Here is a 20,936-nt window from a genome sequence, read left to right as displayed (position 1 = left end):
ATTTTTATTAATTTCCAGTATTAACAGATTTATTTTAAAAATCAGTATTTTTAATATAGTGAGATACAAGTGCGGAAACAAGAGCTGTCAACTGTACAATGTTTCGAATTTCTGGAGAATGGATTAGAGCGGACAGCATTGGGGACAGATATTAATAATTTTTTTTACGCTTTGTTTGTAGAATGAAATAATTTGAACAGATAAGGAGTACATAGTTTTACTTTGCTTAAGCAAGTATTTTAATACAATAATAAAAAACTTAATCTAACAGTAACCACGGTCAGGAACACGCCGTCTTGGGGCACATCTTATGATATCGTCCACGCGTAATATCATTTCAGCTGCCTCTGATGCGGACATTAATACCTGACGTTTAACAGCGAAAGACTCTGTAATTCCCAGTTCTTTCATATCACCTACTTTACCCTTTTCCATATCCAAGCCAATGGCTGATTTACCTTGTGCGTGGGCAGCACGTAATTCTGATACCAGTTGTGCTGAATCATAACCGGCATTGTCGGCAATAGCTGTTGGCAGGGCCAACAAAGCTCCTGCAAATGGTTTATTTTTAGTATTTGGAATTATATGTTTGAAAAGAAAGAATTCAAAAAAGTACTTACTGGCAAATGCTTCCATTGCAATTGCTTCTTTTCCTGGGGTTTCTCCAGCCTTTTTGAAAACGGCATTAGCCATTAGAGCTTCTGAACAACCGCCACCATATACAATGCGCGATTCCTTTACAGTAGCAGCTAGAACACATAGGGCATCATGCAATGACCGATCAGCTTCATCGATGATTTGTTGCGTTGCACCACGTATCACAACTGTACAAGCTTCGCCCAATTTCACTCCACTAAAACGCAAAAGTGTGTCCTCACCAATCATTACCTGTTCGATGACGTCGCATTCACCTAATTTGACCAGCGAAGGGTTGTCAAAAGTGGAAACGATTTCACCACCAGTAACAAGAGCTAAACGTTCGATTCCATCGAAATCAGCATGCTCAATAGCCATAACGCCGGCATCCGCAAACAATTGCTCAGGGTAGTTGTAAATAAGTTGACGATTAATGAACACGTTACAATTGTGGTTCAAGATTTTCTGCACCTTATCCTTCATCTTCTCTTTTTCGGCCAATTCCAAATCGGCAATTTTCGCCAAAGAGTCTACCTTGATAGTACTTCCGAATACTTTGATCTTATCAGTGTCCATAGGTGTATTCGCAATTAGAATTTTCGCCTTTTCAATCTGTTTGTGTATGAATTTTTTATTATATATTAACATGAACTTTAAAGGTTGATAATATTTAATTACATTGTATATTAATATGATGGCATTGCTGCAGCATCAAACTCGTCAAAATGGCTGTGATATGGCTTACTATTGCAACATAATTCACAACCGTTTTAACGCGTTGATGAAGAACATCTTTCTTACATTTTTTAGTTATAAACATAAATAAAACCTACTCGTTGTGGTTGATGTACTCCTGGTTTTTTGTCTAATAGAAAACCATCATCTAAAAATGAGTCATCCAATGTGCCGCCGGTCTTCTTTATTATTTGAATTGCATGCAATTCTCCAGAGCCTTTAAGTCGCAGAACCGCGTCCACAGCTAATTTTGAAAAAAACTCTTTATGTTGATGTAAAATTTTTGACGATAATGTTGTCCGCGCAATATTTAGTAGATCTTCTTTAAACTTGACATCATTGGCTGAATTGTCTTGAGAAGCTTGTGTAAGAGCTTCACGTGCCACCTGGGTAGCCAAACGCCAACCGGCAATGATAATTTGTGGGTGCAATTTTTGTTCCACTAATTTTTCGGCTTCCCGTAAAAGCTCAGCAGCAAGCACGGTAACTGAAGTAGTACCATCTCCAACTTCTTGGTCTTGCACACGCGACATGTCTACCAATATTTTAGCAGCTGGATTATCTACTCCCACAGCGCGTAATATCGTGGCACCATCATTTGTAACTTCAACTTGGCCAGCATTGCGACCATGCGCTACCAAAATCTTGTCCATACCTTTTGGTCCCAAAGTGCTTTTTACAAGATCACCGATAGCAATAGCTCCTATAAAAGATGACAGGCGAGCCATTTCAGCCTTTTCTTCTTGCGCCTCGCTCTTAAGCACGCGCACAGGATTTAAAGACATTTCCTTAAAATAAAATAATAAACATTTTTAAAAAAAGTTTTCTTCGCAACTTATAAAAATTCAACATATAATATCATTCATTACATTATAACCCTACTTTTCGAGCACAAGGTGCAAAACTTAAACTCTCTTGTAAGATAGTCATTTTATTTAATTGGAATTATGGTGAACAATATTATGAAAATTATCATTCGCTTTTTATATTTTTAGATACCCATTAGTTCTATTTTTCGTAACACCGAAGCAAACTTCCAGAAACTTCAAATAAAAATTTAACCAGTAATTTAAGGTAACATAAAACAAATTCAAAAACTAAATTACATTAAAATTACGAAATTATGGAACTGCAATCAGTAACCATCAATATATGGATACTGAAATGTGCACGTGCATCCAGACCAATAGTGATTCCTCATGCTAAACGCCTTAGGCAATGCGTCTATTTTATTGAGAAACACCCGGCGTTATTTACAACATTTTACTATTCAGTAAACCAAAGAAATCAGTTACACTATAGACATATTTGATCTTTACGCGATAAAAATAAGTTTTTAATTAATTTTGCTTTGTTTTTCTGTATATTCTCACCATTTTTAGCGATTTTTTAAGTTTTCGTCTGCAGCAACACCCAAAAAAGACAAATGGAAAAAAATAAAAATGGCGAATGAGTCAATGCTCCTCACGAGTGACACACACAAACAACTATGGAAGAGTGTTGCAGTTTTGCCCATTACCATTTGTATTCCTTTGTGGTACCACAAATCTGGTACAGAAAGAAATCTCTTTTTAAATTTTTTTCATATAAAAATTGTATTTTCTCGAATTGGGTGTTAATATTGTATATCGAGCATATGTAAAAATTTATGTAAGTGAAAATTGTTTTTACTTTCAAAAAGGGGAACATTAATTAATAATGCCACACTTGAGCTTTAATTGGGCGCAATGCGTTTATTAAATGAAGTAATAAATTAAGTTTTTTAATCTAATAAATTTTTTTTTAAATCATTTTAGTAAAAGCATAAAAGACTCATTTATCTTATTCTTTGGTAAAATTACTTACATCTGTTGCGGAAAAATTTGACCGTATCAATCTCAAATTTAAATTTTATGTTAACAATTACAAATTGCTGCGCAAAGCTGCATTGCATTTCACAAAGAACTGTTGCAGTTGAGCAGAAATGAAATATTTAACTAATAACAATAGTTTGAAATGAAATACATTTTTTTTCAAGTTTTTTATTTTTTGATACATATATTCAATAAAATTAAAATTGGGATTTTGAATCACACTGTTGCTAGTTATGTTTATAATGCCGTATCTACACTGACAATACTTGTAAATTATTTTCACCATAACAGAAATATTCCGTTTCCACGACAGTTGGGTCTAATCGGAACGGACTCAGTCTTTTATCCGACCGAAAACTGTCCGCAAAATGTCTCGAAAATACTTCAGAAATGTTTTCTGTCGTTAAAACAACACCAGGAAATAATGTTTTTCAATTCACGAACCGTATCGCTGAAAGCGGTGCATAACTATTTTTGAGCAACATTTAAAACAGTCGCATTCAAAGTAAAAAAATAATTACGATATTAAAGCCCCATTTATACCTAATCATAATTTTTGTTTTTCCTTGTACATAAGAAGTCAGAAAAGGGAAAAAACAGAAAAAAGGACGATCCATATATTCTCTTACATGTATGTACATTATTTTATTGTAGTTGTGAAATTTCAACGGTCTTCTGCAGATTTAAGTTGGTTTCTTTACTGTTACAAAAACAAATTTCAGATAATTCAATTAGACTAAGATTTACAATTTTGTTAACACTCTTCAATTAGAAACGAATATTTATGTATCTTACAAAAGTAACAAAATATAATAGATAATAAGCAAGTTTGCGTTAATAGAAATATTTATAGTTATTAATGATGATGCACTAGAACATGACCTTCCATTCGCCAATTTCCGACGACGAAATGCCAACACACACTAGTTGAGTTTTAATAAAATATGAATAAAAACACATATTTTTTTTAATATAAACGCCTCAATTAACTTCGTCAAATTAGTGATATAGGTAGTTATGTTATCAAAACAATATATGTATATAATCTTCCTGTTTCTGTTTCACCTTAAACGCATCGTGGCATCTGGAAATATTTTCTTCTTATTCATACTAGTTTTAGTGGTAGTATAATAGGTTCTCTTTATTAAGATGTATGCACGAATGTACTACTTTCATATTTCCTGAATTACTGCACGTTGGAAATTTTGTTCTGATGTTATGTTCTTTATTTTCTAATTTATTCCTTTACCTACTATAACCTCATTATTAACTCTTAAATATCTTTTCTGCTTGATAATTTTTGTTTACACAGTATTAGAGCTCTTAAAATAGTAAATTGGTTAAAGTAACTTTTAGAAATCAATAATAATGTAATCTGTCACGTCTAATTCTGTCATTTACCAGCATTTTGCTAATTGAAATTCCTGTCTAACAGCTGGTGGTCGTAGCAGAGCTTTAAGGCTAATCGATAACATCTGTCGCAACAGTGGCTCTAGTGGATTTTGTGATAATAAATGAGTTACAAGCCTTTCGTCCAGTATTCAGTCGCTCATTTGCCATTGGCAAGGACTCTAATAACTCATTTTGTGTCGGTTTCAGTTCTGAGTTGTCTTGCCAGCAACGCACCAGATGATATTGATTAACCACTGCTGGCTGCATCGGCGGCGACGACGGGGATGAGGGCAACGAGTTATCACTTGATATTCCAGGCGAAGTTGTCACGATTGATCTTCTTACTGATCCAACACTTTTAAAATTAACTTTGCGATATTGGTTTCGCATGAGATATGAATCTATTTTTACATATGATTCTGTGGGTGCAATGTATTCTTGTTTGCTCCTGTTAAATTTCTGTTGGACACGGATACTACGCTTTACCAGCCTCTTCCCAGAGACCTGATGACCGGGTATTTCATGAAAATGGCTGACTTTATACAATTCTAATGGATTCCCTGTAATTGCATTATTTTGCCCAGTAATTGATGCTACATTGCAGGAACTTTGTGTACCATTGACGTCGATCTGACGAATATATTTATATTTATTTACTTTCATTTGGGGCATTATGATTTTGTTAATATCATATTCACATCGGACGCCGTCAACCATTTTTACATTAGTTACCAATGATGGTGTGCTTGATTCGACTTTGTTGTTGTCGTTGCTCTCGCTGGTGTTAATTATGTTGTCCGAAACAGTGTAATTATTATATTTAGTTTTTGTTGCTTTATTCTCGCCTTTCTGCGTAGTTGCAGGAATTTTATTTTTGCTCTTATCTTTATCTTGGCTGTTCCTCTGTCTCGACCATTGTATTTGTCCCGTCAGTTGGTTTTGGTGTTGGTCCACGCCGTTAATGGCGTCTGCGTTTGTAAATTGCTCTACCGTGGTGGCAGTCGTCTTGCCGGTTGACGGATCTTTCGTCGAGCCTGCATAGCACCGGGGGCGCTTGTCGCTGTAGGTGTTGGCCTGAAGATATGAAAATTAAAAAAACCTTATTATAATATTGTTTAATTATTTCAATCATACAAAAAAGTTTCACTTATGCTCGAGGAATTTTTTTTCGTTGCCTATTATAAAAACTTGTTTCTAATATCCGAGGAAATTTCGGGTTTTTAATAGGAATATAACAATAATACATACAAGTGATAAATATAAGAAATACCGAGTGGCCTCAAAACTTCGGTAGATGCGTTGCCTAACTCGTACGTAATAATTTAAAAATGAGATATTAAATTTAATTTCGAAAGAAGTTTTGATTACTTTTCGTCCATAAAAACATTTATATCGAATCGCTATGTCCCTATTTAAAACCCAAATTGGTACATTTATTTTTAAAGGAAAATAGTAAATGGACTGATATTAAATGAATGAAACAAAATACTAAAGTTATTTACACACTGCAAAGTTGAAGAAAATATACACAAATGAACGCAAAAACAAAACGATGCACTAGTCACTTTCAATCAAACTCAAATGCACGAGGCGAAACACAATTAGTAAAAAGTTAGTGGATGCAGTTGGGTGATTATAATTAACTTTGGTTGCAAGGCCATTTCCTGTAGCGGTATTATACTTTTTTCTATTTTTTCGAATTCTTAGTGTTTTTTTGTTTTTGAATGTTTTATAACAGCTATACTTACGCAAAAATATTGCTTGAAGCAGGCGCAGTACCTGCATTAAATTGGAAAGGTGCATTCGGTGTGGCCTGTAAAAAAAGTTGAATCAATGTTTACTGTCTTTTCTCAATTTTAATTTTTTTTATACATTTCCAAACAAATAAAATTTTGAATACAAAAAATATTACAAGTATTTTTAGGAATACGATTAGGATATTTAATTTTCTATTTAAAAAATTTTAATGAATGATTTATTAGTTACAAAACTAAATGTAGATGTAGTAGTGAATTTCCTAAAACTTTTAGTAACCTTAACTATATAGTGTTATAAAAAGGAGCTAATGCAAAGCAAAGATGGATGCAAGTCTAATATTTGACATAGCGGAAGTATATAATAAACAATTGTCGGACAAGTCTGGTATAACTATTAAAAATTTAAGGGGAATGAGGGTAGTTAGAGTAAGATAGAATAACAATGTAAATAAATTTATTGTAAGTGCTGTCAGAAAAATAGGTGTAAAAAGTTTTTTTTTTTTTCAAATTACATGCATAAAAAAATTTAAAGAAAAATAAAATGTCTCTCAATGACTATTTGCAAAAGCAAAGCAATTGCTTTTAAAATATATTTCACACCATGAAATTCACTCTAAATAAAAATGATTATTATTTTACATAAAAATTACATATACAAGTGTTTACCGTGCAACATATCAGTAAATTTATATACTAAGCGCAAGCTTTCTTTGAGATTATTTTTCTTTCTAATTGGATGAACTCTTAACATGGATGTAACTCAAAGTATTAAAATAGGTCTTCATGGTTCATTAGTTGGTAATTATATATATTATTTACGTCCAAAGGCTTTTTATTTAAATATGTTCAAATGACGATAGACGATTTAATAACAGGATATGTTAAAAAATATTTTAATCACTTTCTTAGAAAATTATTAATATTTATGAATTTAGTATTTATCAATATTGAGTTTAAATTTGTCATGATTATTTGAATTAAAATTAATAATTATATAAACATGCGGCCTTAAAAAAAAACATATTTTAATGTTACACAATATATATATAAGAAGCTCATGATGAATGGGTGAAATAGATGGTATAATATGTAATTACATCTTCTTTAAAATATAACAAGCCTTAAATTCAACTTTACCTCCACAGCCCCACTATTAAAATTGAAAACCGGCGCTGGTGGTGTAGCTCCGAATTGAAAAGGTTTAGCCACCTTTTATTCATTTCATAGTTTTATCAAGTCAAAGTCAACAATGTACACAACAATCATTCATATATGTAGTTTAATTTGAAGATATCCGTTATTGCAGACGAGATTTGATTAATAGAAATGCAACACCAAGTTGCCATACGTAGATGCGATTATTATTTCACAAATCACAGTTCAATACCAGAATGCAAATTACATTGAAAATTGGAAAAAACAAGAATAATTAAAGTTTATCTACATACAGTTATACAGTAGTTGAATTAGTCGTAATAATGAAAAAAAGTACGAAATTTTCTATATGTAAACAGAAGTACTAGTTTATATACATATTACAGCTATGTCTACTAGAGAAAATTAATTAAACTACAAAACATATTGTGGGTAAAAAAAAATGAGAACAACAATGAAGGTATTAGACTTACATCACTGGAGGAACCGGTGAAGTTAAAAGCGGGCGCACTTGAAGCTGTGAAATTGAATGCTGGTTTAGCTGGAGCACTTGCTTGCATTCCAAAACTAAAACCACTCTATAAAAGATTAACAAACAAATGTCTTCTTACAATGAATTACATAATTAAAATAAAATAAATTAACTTACATTTGATCCTATTTGAGAGCTGTTTCCGCCGAAATTGAATGCCGGCTCGGATTTCTTTGCAGCAGATGCACCATCACCATTAGCATTCGATGCCGTAGAGCCGAAGCTTCCGAACGTTGCCGAACTGGCGGCGCCAAAGGTCGGAGTACTGTTGAGGGCGTTGTTACCGTTATTACCAAAGGTTGGAGGTGCACCGAATGAAGATGGCGCAGTAGACACGCTGCCAAAAAGGTTTTGCGTTGCATGTGTGGTCGGTGCGTTGGAAGTGTTAGCTCCGAACATTGTGCTGGGACTCACTGTAGAATCATTGGCTGCCGCACTGCCAAAAGTAGCATTCGCACCCGCAGCTGTGCCACTATTAACTGTGTTTCCAAACATTGAGCCACTAGTCCCTGTCGTTGACGAAGCTGCAGGAGGGGCGAAACTCCCAAATAAAGGTTTAGAAGGCTCATTTGTATTCTGTGTACCAGAATTGATAGAGGATGCTCCGAAAGCGAATCCACCTTTCGGCCAACCGGCAGGTGCAGCTATGTTTGCATTTGTCGTTGTATTGCTCGATAAACCTTGCGTGGTGGCAATTGATGTTGATGAACCAAAAACAAACGGCACATTCGAGGACTGAGACGCACCGGCATTGGTTTTATTATTCGAACTGCCACTCCCAGCACTTCCGAAAATCATTGTCGCTGAAGCAATGGGCTTTGTTGACTCATTACTGATAGTTGCCGCAACATTTTGGTTTATCGATCCGAAAGGATTTGCTGAAGGTGCAGCAGTGGTTGATGGAGCTGAGGTAGTAGTTGTCTTGGCCGGTAAGCTGCTTTCACCAAACGTACCAAAAACATTTTTGGACACATTGGGCAATGTAGAGTTCGCTGTGCTGGGCGCCGATGTAATAGCAGATGGAGCCCCAGAAACGGTAGGAGAACTAAAGCTACCAAAAATAGCATTGGTAGCCGGAGAGACTGTAGCAGACCCTGAGACACCGCTACCGAAACTAAAACCCACTGTAGGCTTTGAAAAGGCCGAAAGCGTTGTAGTGGTTATAGATGTTGTAGCTATTGAAGATGGCGTTGGCTTTGTTGCTGGTGCAGTTGAGGTAGTATTACTGCCAAAACTAAACATTGGTTTAACGGTGGCAGTCGACATTGATGTGGTTGTTGTAACTGATGATTGACTGGGTTGAGTTGTGGATGTAGAGGCGCCGAAAGTAAATGTTGTTGTGGTTGTTGTTGTACCTGTGCCGAATGAAAATCCACTAATTGATTGAGACGTTGCTGGTGTTGTGCTATTACCAAAAGAAAAGCCTCCAGTCGCAGGTTTACTACTTAATGACGTATTAGAGTTAGGTTGTTCCTTAGATTCACTTCCAATAGCACTGACAGAAGGTATTGGTGCGGCAAAGCTGAATTTGACAGCTGGTGATGATGTCACCGTAGCTGTAGCAGTGGTTGCTGGCACGCCAAATTGGAAGTTGGGTTTTGTATTAAGATCATTGTTCTCTGAAGCGGTGCTTCCGCCAAATTTAAAACCGCTTATGTTTGATTCAGTTATTGACGTCTTAGAATTGTTTCCGTTATCTGCGACATCCTTGTTTTCCGTGTTCTTGCTGGAAACATCTTTTTCACTTGTGACAGTAGTAGGTTTTATGCCAAATATGAAGCCACTGCCTAAAGGTGGTGCCTGGCTTGTAGCCTGTGCGTTTTCCAATGCTGAACTTTTTATATTGCCTTCTTCAGTCTTTTGATTTGATCCGGCTACGGATGTCAATACTGCACCGGAATCTGAAGTCGTTGCTCCATTCACACTGGACCCAAAGCCAAAAGTGAATTTTGACGATGCGGCTGAGCCAAATGTAAACTTAGGACCATTGTCTGGAAAATCTGACGTTGCCATTCCAGGTTTCGCTTGTTCACAACAAACGCATTTATTGCGAGCGGCATCATTTCGCGTCATGCAAGCATCACATTCCCACTTAGCTGACATTTGGGATGCCGCTAGTGATTTGAAACCAGAATCCGGTTGAGCAGTTGATTGACCGGAAGACTTGCTGTGAACATTACTGAAACCAAATGTATATGTTGTGTTTTTAGTGATTGTTGTAGAGCTAGTTTTAGTGTTATCCTCGCTTCCACTGCCTGGTTTCTTTGTCTGACAAGCAATACATTCATTGCAATCGGATTTGTTGTTTATAAGGCAAGTTGGGCATTCCCAAGAGTTGGTTTTCGGTTTAAATGCTTCACCAAATGAATTAGACTGCCACTTACTTGTGCTTAAGCTGGTGGACTCTGTCACTCCTTTACGCACAGTCTCACATGCGACACATTTATCGGATTGCTTTTTATTCCGTATCATACAAACGTCGCACTCCCACTCATCCAAAGGTTTTTTGAATTGAGCACTCAAAGTTAAAGAGCTATCAATTAGAGGTGCTTTGGAATTGGCATTTAGCGTTGATGTAGTCGTTGATCCTTTTGTGCGCATAGTTTCACAGGCTACGCATTTATCTACATCACTCTCATTACGAATCAAACAAGTGTTGCATTCCCACTTATTGTTTGAAGCTTTTATGAACTGATCGCCAAAACCACTTGTGGACTCGTTGCCATCAAAGCTTGAGCTTGATATAATTTCTTTTGTGGTTGACGGCAAAACAAAGGGTTTTTTCAGGGCATCAAGCACACTACCGCTTTTCAGTTGGGATACTACCGTTTTACCACTTTCTAGTTTCGCTTGCTCGTTGTCTTCAAAGTTTACATCGCTTGGCGGACTAAATGTGTACCTTTTAATAACTGTATCCGAATTATGTTTTGACGAAATATTCGAAGCAAAACATTCAAAAGTTAGTGGTGCTGAAAATTTGAAATTCATTTTAATTCCTGTAGTGGATGAATCACCATCCTTTACAACTGACTTGGACATCGTTACGTGATTGGTTCGTTTTGCAGGGTCAATTTTGTTAATGGCTGCGCTAAATTTGAATGGAGCTGTATTACTGTTTCTACTGGCGTCGGCTGTACTATTTTCGATTGACATTTGCGATTTGGGCAAGGTATCGTGATTTTTTAAGCTGGGCTTAATGCTATCGAGAGGCATAGCTGTTTGAGGCTTTGGTAGAGCTATGTCAAACTTTGGTACCGACTGCATAAGCGGAAACGCTATATTGGGCAAATTGACTGGAGGTGGAGGTTCGTCTGCTTCAAAATTTGCAGCGTTCTTTGATGCAGTAACACGACCAGATGATCGAACTTTGCTTTTTATTTTATTTGTATGTTGCTGCTGTTGCTGTTGAACTTGTGGCCTCTCCTTATCGACCAAGTTGTTTTCGTTTGCTATAGGTAGTTTATATTCACCGCTCCTGACTATTGCGTGCGTGACACTGTCACTGCTTTGCATGGTTATTTGTCGTGAGCGTTCGGTGGTGCTTTGCATTTTTTTCATTTGCAATAACTGTGATATCGACGGTACTTGCAATTCCTTTACAGGTGGGGCTATAGTTGTGTTCTTAATTGTTGGCTGCAAGGTGACAGCCGGCCGTGAGTAAGGTGTGCGCACTTGTGAAAGACGCATTGCCCGTGACGCTTGTAGATCAGTTTCATTTAAACGCGTTTTAGCTTGTGGAAGATTTTGTAGATTTGCCTTGACGCTTGTATTAGCCATCTTCTTAGCTTCGCTTAAGGGTGTGGCAAAGTCGTTTATCAAGTCTAATATCCGTTTAGCTGTACTGGAAATGGCTGAAGTGTTTTCTAAACCATTGTTGCTCAAACCACTTAATGCGTTTGACCCGCCAGTATTTGCAATAAGCGAATTATTCGAAGAGGATAGTGTCGATAAACTCGAAGTGGGGCGTATTACAGTTGGTGTGATATTACAGATTCTGTTCGACCCTGCGCCAGTATTATATTTCTTGTAGGCTGCTGCGCCTCCGTATGTAGTTTTTCCTTTGTAGAAAGGTGAGAATGTATTTAGCAATCTACTATCGCTTAAAGCTGCCGTACTGCCATATATAGAAGCATTAAATTGGCGTCTATTAAGAGATGTCAGAGATAAAGTAGAATTGTTTATAACATTAACAGATTCGGCAGTGTTTATTCCGCCAGAAAATAGCGATTTACGGCCTTCTAAATGAGAATAAAAATTGATGCCATTTCCAAACGAAGAAGTTCGGCTCTTATTTCCGTTTTGGCTATTTATATTGGACATATTAAATAAACCTGTTTTACGTTGCCCTAAATTTGTGATATGAGGCAACTCAGAATTATTGCCGATACAGTCGTCACCACTTTCGGAAGATGATTCGGCATCTGCATTGCTCTCCTCAGGTATCTCTATACCGTTCAACTTTTGTTTCTTACTGCTTACCACTGTCGATGTATTCCCATTTATATTACGGCGCTCTTTCCTATCCGAAAAGGTTGATGATTGGTTGTCTCGATTGAATGTTTCAACTTCAGTTATAGTTGTTGAAGTGTCCGCTGGATCTGATCCCAGTTTCTTAGGATCCAAAACACCACCAAGGGATTGACGTTTTAAATTTGAAAACTCCATAGACATATCGCGTTCTTTAGCTGCCAGCGAAGTCGAAGGCAAATGCAAAGTTCTTCTTGAGCTGTAAAAATATATCTCATATTTATTAACATTCTTATATTAACTTCTACATATATATTTTTTTCAAATGGGAAATAAATATCTTTTTCTATCAAATATATGAAAATATATTGCAAAATATTTCTAGTTATGTGTACGACATTAAAAAATTAAATTTCTTCATATGACACTTAGTGAACATCTAAAATTTCTTATATTTTTACTCGAATCCTTACCTAATTCCAGTAACGTTATCAAATTGTTTTTCATTAATTTTCATTCTATTCGTAAGAGCATCTTGCGGTTTAACTTCGGGTACATATGTTGTACTGAACGTGGACGATGTCGTTTGTTGTGTGTTTACGTTGCTATTTACATTTCCCTCTGTGAAATTACTTGTAATGTATGATGGTGTCGGTTTAGACAATACATTATCTATAGAATGACTGATGATACTTCTATAATTATTGCCGATCGCAGGAGTCGATGCGATTAACGGCGACTGATGAACACTTGAAACCTAGATTTACACACACAGAAAACAAATCATACAAAATTTAAATAAGTGCAAAAAAATGTTGTCTTACATCAAAACTAATCCGGGATCGTTTACTAGGTGGTTCGTTAACAAATTCTGATTTTGCAGACCGAAGAGTTCTTGCCTTTGGGAAGTCTTCTTCGCTATTGTTGTCAGTATCATCTTCATCTGAGTCTTTGTTGACTTTATCACTGTGGCCTAGATTTTCTTTATAATCTCTGCGTGAAAGACTTTCATTTTCATTTGTGTCATCATCATCGTCATATTCTTCATCGTCCTCAATTTCTAAACGCCGACGGCGCCGCGCCGTGCCTAAATTGAGGCTTCCATTTAATGAATCATTATTTCGTGTCGATGGTGAAAACCATTTTGAAAAACTGCTAGGGATTATGCTAGATACTCGCGATTTTACTTTCCCAATAATCGACTGAAAAGGCAATCCAAACATTTAATAATATTAGTTTAAAAAGAATATAGAAATGTCTGAAGATTATTTATGAAAGAAATTTCTATGTATTTAGTTAGCTGCAAATACGAAATGCACCAATATTATTTAGAGGTCAGAGACCCTGGCTGCTTGGGTTCGTAAAAAATATGAAACTTTTATAAACTATTCTATTATTCTATAAACTATTATTTATTAATTACAATGTCAAATACATTTACTTAATAGTTTATAAGCACTGTACTCACGTTGTTCGCTGAGCCCGCCAGATCCTCTAAGGTGTCATCGTCATTATTGCTGCTATCATTTTTCTTTGCTTTCTGCATTATACCTTTGCTTTGCGCCGCGCTTTGACTACTTTCATACTCTGCTGACATAGCTAGGACAATGTCGACAGCAGGGGACCTCTATATTTTATTAAAAATTACGCTCACAGAAGTCGCAATTCCAACACATTTATTTATGCATTTACTCAATTTGTTTCATATAATCACACATATGTCTCAGTGACAACAATTTTTATGTTTTATAACAGATTTTGGCAAATCTGAATCTTTAAATTATACCCTTCACTTTTTATATATTTTTGAAACAAACTACAGTTTGCAATTCTCGAATAAAATTTTCCTTATTAGAGTTCTTCATAGTAGTAACTTAAAATAAGTAAGGCCTCTGTCGCTACCGAGGGCAGCGCTGCTCTTGCGGCACGTTACTTTAGATTTCCCTTCAACAAGCAGTAAGCGGGTTTCCTACTTGCTCTTTAACGCAAAATGTAAGCTTACATCTATTGCACTCTTTTTCTCAAGCACATTACAATTGAAACTTCCTTATGCCGTTTTTGATTCGATGTTTTCGCTGTCACCGTCCCCACCAATTTTTACCACTTTTGCATATTTATCAGCCAGACATTCGAACTTTTAATTATAGTTTTATACCGTCGTAACTTCAATAATAAATTTACTTTAACTACGTTTAATCCGTAATATTGTTCTCAAGATTTAGGAATAATTTTAAACCCAGAAGATTAAAAGAAAATATGGTTTTTTAAGACTTTTCGCGGAACCACGATGAAAGAAACAACGACTTTTAGAAACGCGTGAGTACGAACAAGAATAAACGAACAAGCAACGAGTCAAAGATCAAGTCGTTCAAATAAAACGAATCGGCAAATTATTTAACGAAAATAAATGGCGGTAGCCACACAGAGTTGTAGTAACTGACAGATAGGAAAAACTAATTAATTGGGAATTAAATATATTTCTTATTGTAAAGAAAAATATGGTAAAATTGCTCATTCTCAACACTTTCTACAAAAAATGTTGAAAAGGAAAAATAAGCAATGAACTGATATATTGAAGAATGGTCAATTATAATCCATTGAACCCAGTATGCACGAAAAGTTAAAATATTAAGATTCTGGGGAATTATTTTGTTTTGCGTATATTTAACCATTATCGTATGAGGTTTTATTATTTATTTTGGATATTCCAAAACAACGCATAATTTCGTAACCGTAATTGGATTAAAAAACGTCCGAAATTCTGATTTTAATTGGAAGGGGGCATTCTCGCATCTAATATCTTTAAATGTAGGAATTAATGTTCTGCATCTTTTTCCTTATTTTATGGTCCAATGTCAGCTCTACAAAACCTCGCTAGATTTATCAATGAATTGGAAAACTCACCAAGTTCCTTATTGGTTTATAAATGTTTTTTCGCAAAGAATGCCTAAGACTATGAAATATATATAAATTTAAACCGATGTGTTGAGTTTTATACAAAAAAGTGAAAATATTTGATCAAAATAACTAACTGAAGGATTATTAAAATTGTCACAATATTAATGACAGATGTGAACTGTCGATGCTTTCTTACAAAACTCAATATTGGCATCAGTAAATAAAGTAATCACAAACAGTGTATGCCGACTTGAATTACATGGTAGTACACGGAGAATATGCATTTATTGTTGATCGCTTACAAATCTGGCTTCAAAATTGTATTAACTTAAGAGTTCATTACGAAGTAAGACACCTAAATACTTAATCTTTTCGAACTTTTTCTGCACGTGGATCATCGGGACGCATTACAACATATCCCATCTTATATCGTCGGTTATCACCGTCTCTGGCATAATATCCAGCAACGCCAACCGCTGCCATTCCCAATCCTATCAGTGCTAAGACTGACCCGCCAACAATGTCTGGAATCTCGTTCCAAGCACGCTTCAGGAGGCCATGAGAATTACGCGCAGCTGAAGCAGACATTTCAAAACTGTAGAAGACAATATTATTGAATTAATATTAAAATATAAAATATATAAAACCCACAATATTGATAAGAATCACCAACGTTACACAACACAAATGATAGAACTGTCACTGAACAGCTGCCAGTGGAAAAATATATGGTTGCCAATTCGGTAATAAAAATAGCGAAAATTATTATTAACGTATTTACGTGAAAACAGGAAAACCAAAAATTAAACTTCGGTACTATATCTTAATAATATGTATATAAATAATTAAACTATTACAAAAGTGAAGGTGTGTTCAAGTTTACTATTCAATGAATAAAAATATTACGTTGAACACACGAAAAACTTGCAAGTTATTGTTTACTAACTGCTTAATCCTTGGATGTTGTAATTTGATAATAGAAAATAGCAAATAGTATAATTAGGTAATTGTTTTTATTTGTGCAGAATATAGTAGGTTTGGACAATGACTTTGAGTAAATATGAAATATAATTACATTTGTTAAACAGATCCAAAGCATAGAAAAATAATTAATACAAATTTTTCCATATATCAATATTTTATATTTTCCACATATAGTACTTTATTGTTAAAAAATAGAAGTAAATAGTTTCGTTTCGTGTTATTCCTGATAGTTTTCGGTTTTGATATCGTTAAGACCAAGTTCTTCATTTTGATCGAATGAGCGTTCGTATTTTACAATGACTAATTTTTCGTCTAGCTCATCATCTTCTGCCATAGATTGTACATAACTATTTCCAGCGGGATCATCCAAAACCAAAGTTGCTTTCAATTCCAAAGCCAAAATTTTTTCGAACTTATTTACAACGGCTTCCATACGTTTCTTACTCTCTTCGTCAGCAGAATCACGAAAAAAGAAACTTTCATCTTGAAGTTGGTCTCTCATAGCTACTATAATACCTTCTATAGTGGTGAAACGACCACCAAGAGCAGATGGACCAACTTCACAATCTAATTCCGGAATTCGAAGGCTACATGTTTCAGATTTTAGCACATCTCGAGTAAGATCTTCCTTGTTTTCAACTTTGACTTCAAAGCGAATACCTGTTTCCTCAATCCCACCTCCAGATTTTACCTCATTTGTTTTACACCCACAAACTTCGCATACTGTCGCCATTATAACAACTTCTTTAAAATGTGGAATATTTGTTAGTTTCATATTCGTCTCGCAAGGCGAACCACACTGTGAACATAATGTTTGAAACTGCAAAACTTCGCCATGTAGATCATCAATGCCCCAAGCGTCTTCCGCAATGGGTTTCAGTAGATGTTTCTTTTGAGTTTTCGAATTTTCCGCACTATCATTAGTTTCCTCTGCACTTGACACATCTGTTGGACAGTAAATACCTAGAAATGCTCATAAACTTAAAAATAGGACTTTTTTTCACTGAGAATATGAATATGGTTGTGTTAAAAATGTACTATTTCATCTGAGCTAACTAAATTATACTTTAATTAAAGTATCTTAAAATTATAATGTCTATATATGTATGTATGTATATATGAAACGACACTTACCAAGAATTTGATCTTGCTCCCTTTGTCTTTCGAAGTGAAAAATCTTACAACCCGGATCCGATGATGGTGCAAAAGGATTCTCAATAAAACTATTTCCACTTATGTCTTCCAAGACAAGTGTAAAGTTAATTTGTTTCTCTTTTATAGAGGTTAACTTTTTGACATACGCATCAATTTCAGCTGCAGCTTCAGGATGTTTTTGTTTTCTGTTTTCTTGATCTTGAGTCAGACCTCTTATCGTTCTGTCAAGTATGCCCTCAACGGTAGTTATATCGCCCTTTTGACTTTGAGAAGGTATTTCCAGTTCTACTTCAGGAATGCTTACGGATGTGTAATCCGAGCGTACTACTCGTCGGTTTAAGTCTTCAGCACTTTTAACATTAAGTTCAATGCGCACACCTTTTTTCTGTATTTCTGATGCTGACTGAATTTCACTGTTTTCATAACCGCAATGTTCACATTTAAAAGACATGAGCACAATCTCCTTAAAGAAAGGTATTTTGGTAAGCAGGAGACGGGTTCTGCCTGAGCGAAAGCAATTCATACATGCGGATTCAATATCCGTGGCTTCTAGATCTGGATCATCCCCGTCAATATTTCTGAATATGGGTTTCTTATCATCAGCCATATTTTAGAATATTTATTTTTTTAAATGTAAAATTAAGTTTCACTATTGGAATAAACAATTGAAATTACAAAATCTTTCATATACATACGTATGTATATAGCTAACAACGTGCTAATTGGGAAACAGTGTGGCATGTTGAAATATTTTTCGATCAGCTTAGAATGTTTGGTCGTGATATAACATTAGAAATCAAGTTAGGTATTTAAAACTAAAGATACGAAGTTAAATGTCCTAAAATTTCTGTTGGACATAGTTGCCTTAAAATCATGTATTAATATACATTGAATTTATTAAATTTTTTAAACTAGCATAAAGCTTTGTTAACTACAGGGTAAAATGTGAAAGACTTCAACATTGTTAATTCAAATAAACAGCTGATTGCACGACAATCACCGGTCTGAGAGTTAATATAATATTTTTGGAAAATGTAAGAGAATTTAAAATATATAATGTCCTTTAAGTAAATGTAAAACGACTTTTCCACCTTAAAAGAAGAAATAATTGACAAAATGACCACATTGAGGTTGATGACGCGTATTGGGCAAACTGTTTGGCAACAGCGGCAAGGAATGCAACTGACAGTTTTGGGTAACATGAAGTACAGATCATGGTACCTACTAAACTCTCACAGCACAACACAATGTATATCACTTGCACCCTTCGTAAGTAGTCGCCATTCATTTAGCACAAAGAAAACTGCGGACTTAGCTGGTAAAACCGACACCAAATCATCTCCGGTTTTAGCCGATGAGGATATTTTTGGTGAGGCATCTAAACTGGGACTATTTGCGAAATTCAAATTGATGTACAAAAAATATTGGTATGTGCTTTTACCTGTTCATGTTGTTACTTCGATTGGTTGGTTTGGAGGTTTCTATTATTTGTCAAAAAGGTGAGATTGGACATTAATGTGCATATGCATGCTTATACATAGCAACATAATTTTATTCATTAATTTTTACTATTTTAGTGGTGTAGATATTCCATTGCTTCTACAACATATGCACCTTAGTGAAAGTATAGTGGAACGCTTCCAAAACTCTAGTATGGGTCACTATGCGATAGCCTATCTTTGCTACAAAGTGGCGACTCCCCTACGTTATGCGGTTACCTTAGGTGCGTAAAATAACAAAATTTAGACCTTCATTAACACCCAAGTTTAGAATGCAAACCATGGTAAAACACTTGTAAACTATATCGGTATATGTGTATTAAAGTTAATAATTTTTTCCTTGAGGTTTTCGTTTGATATGTTCAGTTGCATCCCATATAATAAATTCAGTGTAATTGAGGTAAATTTTATAATTGCAGGTGGTACAACCGTGTCCATAAAATATCTTGTTCAAGCCGGACATATTAAACCAATTCCCAGTAAACGAGAATTATTGCAGATGTATGAAAAAAATAAAGCCGATAGAGCTGCTGCGAAACTAGAAGGGATTGAAGAAAAGCAAAAGACCAAGGGCAACGAATGAGGGATTCCAAAGTGATATTCACCAAAAATTCAAATACTTTAAGTGACAAATGATTACCGATTTGCAATTCAAATTTCTCAGTCCTGTTTTGACGATTAAAACAGTAAAGGATGGTGCGGAATGAACATTTTACTACTTTTTCTTATTTTAAAGAAATGTATTCATCCATGTACTAAGTTATTTTTTTACTGTGAAAAGTACTTTTTAATTATTTTACTTGTTTCATTAATGCAGGACTAAGATTCTAAGAGCGGTAGATATTGATAAAAACAATTCGGTGTGATTTTATGTACATGATATTTAAAAAGAGGGTGTGAAATGCCTACTTCTATTCAATAGTAACCTCAAGCTCTATAGCAACGACAAATAAAACAACAAATAGGGCATTTAATGTCAACAAACCGAAAATAACATAAAAAATACATCTTTTGTGAAAAATAATACATAAAAACACGAAAATATATTTTGTTAAAATAATATATATCTTTTATTGTAATGGAAACAACTTTATCGGATGAATCCTTGAATATTATCGGTAAATCGAAGGCTAGTCAATTTTTTGACGATGTTATTGGTCACATAGAAGACATTGTGCTTGGAGAAGATTTCCAGGTTATAAATATATTAAATAAAAATTATAAAATGGAACTACTAGCTTCATATTTCAAATCTATATTTTCATGACGATTTTCATACATGGTAAATAAGTCAAATTATTTCATTTTATTAGGCACTACATAATGATTTTCTGGAGAAATATTGGCATTGCATTGAAAATACTGAGGAAAACAAACTAGTATATATGGATATATTTCAAGAGTATACCAATACTTTTGAGACCTTCCTAATTAAAGAACTTTGTGCTCGTATGCCTGATTTCAATATGAGCCAATTTGCGGACGAACTAGAGTAATTCATATGGAATATTAGAAAAGCAATTAATTTATTTGTTTTTCATATAGGAAAAATGAGGCGTTCGATGATGTGTTAAGTAGCGGCGAAATTATTGAACTTTTACACTCATTCAATAGCTTTGAGACTTTTAAAGAACTTATGCTAGACTACCGCAGTGCAAAAGAAGGTCAAATGGAGCATCTAGACTCAAATATCCTCATCACAACTTCGTATTCGACCACAAACCCGGCGATACCCACTGTAACCGAAGACAAATGTGATATATAAATTATTTCGCATTAATATTGAACAGTCTGCTATAACATACATATGTATATGTATATATATTTTTCAGAATTCGACTAAGCATTAATTAACAAAATTATGTGTGAAATT

General features: G+C 34.8%; 6 protein-coding genes across 10 annotated transcripts; 2 read left to right on the top strand and 4 right to left on the bottom strand.

Moving 5' to 3' along the window:
- Nucleotides 1–21: 21 nt before the first annotated feature.
- On the bottom strand, nt 22–2,833 carry LOC120773472 (T-complex protein 1 subunit beta). Its single transcript, XM_040102386.1, has 4 exons — nt 2,745–2,833; nt 1,470–2,159; nt 621–1,248; nt 22–551 (listed from the first exon to the last, which is right to left on the bottom strand). The coding sequence occupies exons 1-4, from the start codon at nt 2,745–2,747 to the stop codon at nt 265–267; spliced, it is 1,608 nt and encodes a 535-aa protein (XP_039958320.1). The 5' UTR covers nt 2,748–2,833; the 3' UTR covers nt 22–264.
- A 1,009-nt stretch (nt 2,834–3,842) lies between these two features.
- On the bottom strand, nt 3,843–14,861 carry LOC120775886 (nuclear pore complex protein Nup153). 4 transcript variants are annotated; one of them, XM_040106265.1, is made up of 8 exons: nt 13,996–14,861; nt 13,352–13,729; nt 13,001–13,284; nt 8,178–12,786; nt 8,002–8,106; nt 7,511–7,582; nt 6,365–6,429; nt 5,504–5,690 (listed from the first exon to the last, which is right to left on the bottom strand). In XM_040106265.1, the coding sequence occupies exons 1-8, from the start codon at nt 14,122–14,124 to the stop codon at nt 5,603–5,605; spliced, it is 5,730 nt and encodes a 1,909-aa protein (XP_039962199.1). In that variant the 5' UTR covers nt 14,125–14,861; the 3' UTR covers nt 5,504–5,602. The 4 variants fall into 4 exon arrangements, with proteins under 4 accessions (XP_039962197.1, XP_039962198.1, XP_039962199.1 ...); XM_040106263.1 differs by lacking the exon at nt 6,365–6,429 and having other exon boundaries at nt 3,843–5,690; nt 13,996–14,860; XM_040106266.1 differs by lacking the exon at nt 7,511–7,582.
- Nucleotides 14,862–15,668: 807 nt separating this feature from the next.
- LOC120775887 lies at nt 15,669–16,163 on the bottom strand. The gene is made up of 2 exons (XM_040106267.1): nt 16,077–16,163; nt 15,669–16,020 (listed from the first exon to the last, which is right to left on the bottom strand). Exon 2 carries the CDS (start codon nt 16,011–16,013, stop codon nt 15,789–15,791), a length of 225 nt encoding a protein of 74 aa, XP_039962201.1. The 5' UTR covers nt 16,014–16,020; nt 16,077–16,163; the 3' UTR covers nt 15,669–15,788.
- A 256-nt stretch (nt 16,164–16,419) lies between these two features.
- Nucleotides 16,420–18,251, bottom strand: LOC120773735 (zinc finger protein ZPR1). Its single transcript, XM_040102791.1, has 2 exons — nt 17,544–18,251; nt 16,420–17,372 (listed from the first exon to the last, which is right to left on the bottom strand). The coding sequence occupies exons 1-2, from the start codon at nt 18,169–18,171 to the stop codon at nt 16,627–16,629; spliced, it is 1,374 nt and encodes a 457-aa protein (XP_039958725.1). The 5' UTR covers nt 18,172–18,251; the 3' UTR covers nt 16,420–16,626.
- A 267-nt stretch (nt 18,252–18,518) lies between these two features.
- LOC120773736 (protein FAM210A) lies at nt 18,519–19,778 on the top strand. 2 transcript variants are annotated; one of them, XM_040102794.1, is made up of 4 exons: nt 18,519–18,598; nt 18,664–19,063; nt 19,142–19,287; nt 19,483–19,778. In XM_040102794.1, the coding sequence occupies exons 2-4, from the start codon at nt 18,681–18,683 to the stop codon at nt 19,644–19,646; spliced, it is 693 nt and encodes a 230-aa protein (XP_039958728.1). In that variant the 5' UTR covers nt 18,519–18,598; nt 18,664–18,680; the 3' UTR covers nt 19,647–19,778. The 2 variants fall into 2 exon arrangements, with proteins under 2 accessions (XP_039958728.1, XP_039958726.1); XM_040102792.1 differs by lacking the exon at nt 18,519–18,598 and having other exon boundaries at nt 18,605–19,063.
- A 313-nt stretch (nt 19,779–20,091) lies between these two features.
- Nucleotides 20,092–20,931, top strand: LOC120773737 (ADP-ribosylation factor-like protein 2-binding protein). The gene is made up of 3 exons (XM_040102795.1): nt 20,092–20,258; nt 20,377–20,555; nt 20,609–20,931. The coding sequence occupies exons 1-3, from the start codon at nt 20,142–20,144 to the stop codon at nt 20,826–20,828; spliced, it is 516 nt and encodes a 171-aa protein (XP_039958729.1). The 5' UTR covers nt 20,092–20,141; the 3' UTR covers nt 20,829–20,931.
- Nucleotides 20,932–20,936: the final 5 nt, after the last annotated feature.

This window comes from Bactrocera tryoni, chromosome 4 (genome assembly GCF_016617805.1).
Source record: "Bactrocera tryoni isolate S06 chromosome 4, CSIRO_BtryS06_freeze2, whole genome shotgun sequence".
In the NCBI taxonomy this organism is placed as follows: Eukaryota; Metazoa; Arthropoda; class Insecta; order Diptera; family Tephritidae; genus Bactrocera; species Bactrocera tryoni.
The sequence above is the reverse complement of the archived record's forward strand: the minus strand, read 5'-3'. Positions and strand labels throughout refer to the sequence as shown.